The 6,597-nt window shown below is 53.9% G+C and overlaps 1 protein-coding gene across 1 annotated transcript in view; it reads left to right on the top strand.

Moving 5' to 3' along the window:
* The first annotated feature begins 3,030 nt into the window (after positions 1–3,030).
* The window catches only part of PGLYRP1 (peptidoglycan recognition protein 1), a 4,038-nt gene continuing 471 nt past the window's right edge, over positions 3,031–6,597 (top strand). The window contains 4 exon segments of the mRNA XM_029237451.1: positions 3,031–3,250; positions 3,252–3,365; positions 3,367–3,497; positions 6,042–6,163. Coding sequence (XP_029093284.1) covers positions 3,215–3,250; positions 3,252–3,365; positions 3,367–3,497; positions 6,042–6,163 — 403 coding nt within the window. The 5' untranslated portion in view covers positions 3,031–3,214.

The following is a 6,597-nucleotide window of genomic DNA, read 5'->3' as shown; positions in this document are numbered from 1 at the left end:
CCAGCCCCTTCTGCATACCTGACCTTCTCTCCATACACCTGAAAGTCTACCTCATTCCTGCTTGTTTCCTGGGAGGGGTTCCCTAAGGCCAGATGGAAATAACACCCAGATACTGCCAGGAGGAAAATCAAGTCTATTTATTCCTGGGGCAACAAGGAAGCCAGTGGGGAATCCAGTGAGAGCAGGAACTGACAGCATCACACTGGGTTTCACATCCAGGAGCCCAGCTCTGCCAGTCCCAAGAAGGGACACATGGGAACGTTAACCTGGGTCTTCCCCAGGGCTGTCTATGAGCAGAGGCTGTCCTTCCTAGATGGGCTGGGCCAGGGATGTTCAGAGGCCCCCGGACTGGGGTTCAGGAGACCTGGGTTCTAGTCCAGCCTGAGTCACTGACCAGCAGTAAGACCTTGGGTCAGTGTCTTCCTTGGATTCAGGGAACAGAATGAAAGAATAAAACAAATGGCTGTTTGAAGTTAGAAGTAGAACTTTCTCTAGCCATAAGTAGTAGCAGGTCCCGACACCAAATGATGGCTCAATCAACACAAGCCAGGTCCCTCCCAGATCTGGGCTCTCTTGCAGAAGACAGAGCTGTCCCCAGACAGTGAGGTCCCATGGTGGACACAGTAGGATGGGAGTCTCTGAGGGGGCTGGTGGTAGGATTGGACAGGACTTTGTGCAAAGGATTTTTTGATACCTTGAGAAAGGGGCCAAGGCAGGATGTGAACCCAGGGCTATCTCATCCCAAAGTCTCAACGCTGTTGAGTTAGTGGCTCTTGGTATCTACAGATCTCAGAAATGGCACTGCTCTCCCATCAGCACCCAGGCCCCCCTACCCTGTCCTGATCTCCTTTCACTCTCCTGCCCTTTAGTGACTCAGCTCCCCTGAGACACAAGGCTCCAGGCCCTGGAGTGCAGTCTGGGCTCGTCCCTCTTCAGAGACGGAACACTAACCCTGCCCTAGAAAACATCCTTTCTCCCTCACCCTGGTTGCTGTCCAGGCATCTACTGCACTCCAGATTTAAGCAGAGGCAACCAGGCCTGGGTCCTGTCCTGCCTGGAGCCATCACAGGAAGCGAATGGAATCAAGGTCATGAGCAATGTGCCCCAACCTGTAAAACATGACGGGGCAGCTAAGTCTGTGGCGCTTATCAAAGGAGGAATCCACCCTTGCCCTGAGCCTCCTCCATTCAAGACTTTGTTAACCAACAGGCTGCAGCTCTCTAGGAAAAAATAAATATTACATTATTATGTGGCTTCCAACATCCTTGAAGGCAAGTTTCAGGACACAATGTTTAATTGTTGAAATCCATTCCCTAATCTATATATTTTCAATTAAAAAATAACATAGCTTATGACCAACTCTAGTGGTTATCTAACCTACTAAAATGTTGCAATCTGCTGTTTGGAGCTACTCAGCGGCTGCAGGAGAAAGGACACCAGAGGCCAGAGGGTGATGTGGGGTTGGGAGGGGAGCATGCTGTACCCCTGCCCCCATGGGTGATAAAAAACAAGACTCTGGTAATTGCACAAATATTTCTGCTATAGCAGGACCTTCCCTGGACTCCTAACTCTAGTCTCAACCTTCCTGTCCACCCTCCTCCCAGCAGATACTGGGATATTCAGACACAAACCTGAATACTTTCCTTCCGTGCTCAGGACCTGGCCATGGTGCCCAGTGTCCTGAGGATAAAGTCCTGAGTCCTGGGACTTCCCTGGTGGCACAGTGGTTAAGAATCCGCCTGCCAATGCAGGGAACATGGGTTCGAGCCCTGGTCCAGGAAGATCCCACATGCTGCGGAACAACTAAGCCCGTGTGCCACAAATACTGAGCCTGCGTGCCTAGAGCCTGTGCTCCATAACAAAGAGAAGCCACTGCAATGAGAAGCCCTCGCACCTCAACAAAGAGTAGCCCCTGCTCACCGCAACTTGAGAAAGCCCCCGCATAGTTAGGAAGACCCAACGCAGCCAAAAATAAATAAATAAATAAATAAAAATTTAGTTTTTAAAAAAAGAATGGAACTGTCAGCTTACTACCAAGGGTAGATTTGAGGTCAAGTCCCAGTGATGCTTTTTTTTTTTTTTTAATTTACTTATTTTATTTTTGGCTGCGTCGAGTCTCTGTTGCTGCGCGCGGGCTTTCTCTAGTTGTGGAGAGCGGGGGCTACTCTTCATTGCTGTGTGTGGGCTTCTCATTGCGGTTGCTTCTCTTGTTGCAGAGCACAGGCTCTATGCACGTGGGCTTCAGTAGTTGTGGCACTTGGGCTCAGTAGTTGTGGTTCACGGGCTCTAGAGCTCAGGCTCAGTAGTTGTGGTGCACAGGCTTAGTTGCTCCACGGCATGTGGGATCTTCCCGGACCAGAGCTCGAACCCATGTCCCCTGCATTGGCAGGCGGATTCTCAACCACTGCGCCACCAGGGAACCCCCCACCTCCACCCCAGTGATGCTTACGTGGCACTATGAGTCAGACATCTTCTAAGGGATCGACCCATGAGTTAGATACGTTATAGTATCAGCCCCATTTTGCAGGTGGGGAAAAACTGAAACCCAGAAAGGTTGTCACTTGCCCAAGCTCACACACTGGAATGTCACCAGAATTCAAACTCAGGCAGCCTGGCTCTGAATGAGGGCTCTGGACCACCAGGCTCTACTATCTCCCATGTGGCAGCAAGGTGAGTAGCCCTCTTCTGGCCTGTTTACTCAACTGTGAAATGGGCTTCCCATTAGTCACCTCTTCAGTTTGCTGCAAGGGTTAAATGACATCGGGCTTAGGTCCAGGAGAAGTGTTTTTAAAATGGGCCCCTTTGTTTCTTCAGCTCCTTGCAGGAGGATGGGAGAAGAGGCCTGGCCGCCTGCCTCCCATGTTAAGTCCTGGTGAGCTGTCCAATGCTCCACTGAGAGGAGAGACAAAACAGGGCAGAGATCCAGACCCTGGGTCTTCCAGAAACCACGGGGCGAAGTGCCCAAGGGCCTGTGTGCCTCTCCCCAATCCCCACTCTCGGCTGGGTGAGGGGCCCCTTGGCTTTACCACGGTCTCCCCCCTCCGGACCGGACCACACCGCATCCTGTTGGGGCCCTGCCAGAGAAGGAAGCGGAGTCTGGGTTCCCACTGGGAAGTCCCGCGGGGTGTGGTGCAAGGCCTTCCCTGCCCCCCAGGCAGATAAAGGCGCAGAGCCAGCCTGGAGCTGCTAGCCATCTCCGCGCGCCCTGCCTGCCATGACCCGCCGCTGCGCGCTGCTCGCCTGGGCCCTCCTCGGCCGTCCTCAGCCTCGGAGCGGCTCAAGAAGCCTCGGTAAGCTGCATCCCCATCGTACCCCGCAGAGAGTGGAAGGCCCCGGCGCCCGAGCGCAACCAGCGCCTAAGACGGGCCCGTGCGCTACGCGGTGGTGTCGCACGCAGCGGGCAGCGCCTGGGACACCCTGGCCTCTTGCCTGAAGCAGGTCCAGAACGTGCAGCACTACCACGTGCGGGCGCTGGGCTGATGCGACGTGGGCTACGAGTGAGTGAGGAGGAGAGGCAAAAGCTGGAGACGGGACTGGAGCAGAGGGAGGAGCGCGGGCCCAGGAGACCGCAGGGACCCTGTTCTAGAGCCGCCTGGCCGACACCCCGGGCACCTTACTCAACCGCGCAGCATCTTCGTTTGTCCCCAGGGTCGCCGCTTAGGGCTGGGCGTGTGCAAAGATGCTAGGAGGACGGGAAGCAGCTGCAGTCCAAGCTCTGCCCCCAGAGGAACGGACAGACTTTGCCAATACACAGGAAGATGTCCTGTGCACTGGATTCCCTTGGTAAAGTCCGGTGCCTCGTTAAGCACCAGGCCGGGTTGCCGTCCCAGCTCCGTTTACTGCTGGCTGAGCCCTGGGGCAGGCATTCACCCTCTTTCAGCTTCAGTTTCACCTTCCTCCTCTGCAAAGTCAGGGGGTTCGTGGCCCACTCCATCACTAAGCCAGCCAATACCACTTAGGACACTGCCTGGTGTGCAGTGAGAGCCCCCAAATCCATGGACTGTTGGCGCCTATTACCATGTGCCAGGCTGTGCGCCATATGCTGGGATGGGGGCACAGCCATGAACAGTGTGAATCTAGCCCAAAGGGATTTAAAGACCAGCAGGCAGCAACAGGTGAGAAACAAGCAAAGTCAAAAAGATGAATTCAGATGGTGAGAGAAGCGATGGAGAAAAGGAACAGAGTGACTGACGCGGCTCCGGCATATGGGAGCCGAGAGAAGAGTGTGGTAAGCTGGGGGTACAGCAGAGGTAGAGGCCAGGAGGCTGAGTGAGTGGGTCATTCCTGAGGGACAAAGGGCAGGGTGGCTGGAGGTAGCCGGGAAGAGTGATATGAAATGAGGAAGGAGTTGGCAGGGGCCGGATGGCACAGGGTCTTGTGGGCCATGGGGAGGACCTCTGTTCTGCTCTAAGACAGGAGCCATGAGAGGGATGTGAGCCTGCTTGGACATGAGAAGCTCCCTCTGGCTGCAGTGTGGAGAACAGACTGTAGGGGGGTGAGGGCAGAAACAGGGGCAGGGATTGGTTAGATCTGCCTCTGGGGCCCATGCCCACCAGCTCCCTTTCCAGGGTAATAGGCTGGGGTCCTGCACACGGGCTTCTATAGCAAGAGACTCTACTGGTTCTCAAGCCTTGGTAAACACCAGAATCACCTTACTGGAAATGCAGGTCCCCAGGCCCCACGCTTAGAGACTGCTTCTGTAGGGCTGGGGTGAAGCCAGGAAGCCTGAGGACCTCGCTTGGAAAAACCTGGAAGCCTTCAAGGGTATCCCCAGCTCTTCTGGCTCAAGATTTTACCAGTCAAAGGCTCCAACTTCAAATTATTTTTCCAAAAGTCAGGCGCTCCAGTTCTAAGCGTTTCCCTGAAGGAACGAAGAGCAGAGCTTGGCTCCACAGCCTCTGGTCTAAATCACTTTATAGAAAAGCAAACTGAAGTTTGTTTCTCAGATTTTAGGATTCAGAGTCTGATCCAAATGTTTGGAATCCCCCTTCCTTGTCGCATCTTGTTCGGAGCCTCAGTTTCTTCACCTGTAAAATGGGGCTCCTGCCTACCCACCAGGTGGTGGGGTTTGAAGTTTAAATTAGATGCATCCATTTAGCTAATGTACAGAGAGTACCAACTGCTTGTGCCAGATGCTGGGGCTGTGGCAGGACCATAACCGGCCCAGCCCTGGGGGTCAATATCACTATGGTATTTCTAGTCTCTTCAGTCCGGATTCTGAGAGTCTGCCTTCCCAAATGGCAGATTCAGGACCCAGTGTTAGAGTTCCCACATTCTGTGCATCCTTGGTGACCTTGTGAGCCAGAGGACTGAGGTGACAGATATCGCATCTCCAAAACGCCAGTCTTCTGGTTAATTCCAAATTTGTGCCAAATCAAACTCGCTCAAGCAGGACGTGTTGAGTGACTGAACCTGACAGATCTGCTGCCAGGATTGGAAACCTCAAAGAGGCAGATGCTGGGGCTCCAGGGTTTGTGTCTGGTTGCAGCGCCAACCCTCGAGTCCCTGATCCTGTCACTCAAGTGTACCCCAGCAGGGAAGAGGAAGCAGGAAGCAGGCTGGGGAGAGGGCAGAAGAGCTTCTCAGTGGAGAGTTCTGAGAAGCATTAGTGTCCAGGACGTGACCTTGGGTAAATAATCTAAGTCTGCTTCCTCAGCTTAAAGTGGGGATGACAACAGTGCCTGCCTCCGAGGACTGCATGTGAGAATTCAGCAAATCAAGAGCTCAGCCAATCCTCCAGGGAGGCAGGAGAGAGCCAGACCATGTGGGTGGGAGTCACGGAGACCTGGGTGAAAATCCTGACTCCTCACGGGGTTGAGGATGCAAAAAGGTGCATGTAGAGCTGTGCTTGACAAATGGCAATGGCCATGGTCATTATTCTTACTGTGGAAGATTAGAGGATAGGAGGAGGGTGTTGGGGAAATTGTGTGTGAGTGACAGGGACAGGGGCGGGGCGAGCAGAGGACAGGGAGGGAGTCCTCCCCCCCCCCCCCCGGGGAAGCCCTCCGTCACTCATCCAGACCACCCTCCCACCCCCACAGCTTCCTGATGGGAGAAGACAGGCTCCAGTATGAGGGCCGGGGCTGGAACACCTTGGGCGCCCACTCAGGTCCCACCTAGAACCCCATATCCCTCGGCATCTCCTTCATGGGTAACTACATGGGTAAGTGACTGTCCAGCCATCAGCTAGGAGGCTGACATGGAGCCCGGGGGATGGCACCACGTGGTGAGTAGTTGCTGGGAGGCTCTGCCTCTGTGATCTCAGGAAAGTGACTCTGCTTCTCTGAGCCTTGTTTCCTCTTTTGGATAAAGACCATTTGCAACCACATGGTTTCAATGAAGATTAGTCTGTCTCTATAAAAGTTCTTAGACCAGTCCATGGCACCTAAGAAGTGCCTGATAAATGCCAGCTATTGCTGCGGCTCGGCTGGGGAGGTCTGGGGGCAGATGAGGGCAAATAAGCAGTAATCTTGACAGCTGACACTTGCTGAGGGCTTACTCTGTACATAAAATAACTCTTTTGATTATCCCACAGCCCTGTGGGCAGGTGCTGTCATTCTCCCCTTTCACAGATGAGGAAACTGAGGCACAGAGAGG

This window comes from Monodon monoceros, unplaced genomic scaffold (assembly GCF_005190385.1).
Source record: "Monodon monoceros isolate NGI ecotype Baffin Bay Population unplaced genomic scaffold, NGI_Narwhal_1 Super_Scaffold_10, whole genome shotgun sequence".
Taxonomy (NCBI): domain Eukaryota; kingdom Metazoa; phylum Chordata; class Mammalia; order Artiodactyla; family Monodontidae; genus Monodon; species Monodon monoceros.
Note: the sequence above shows the minus strand (reverse complement) of the source record. Positions and strands in the feature narration are given on the sequence as shown.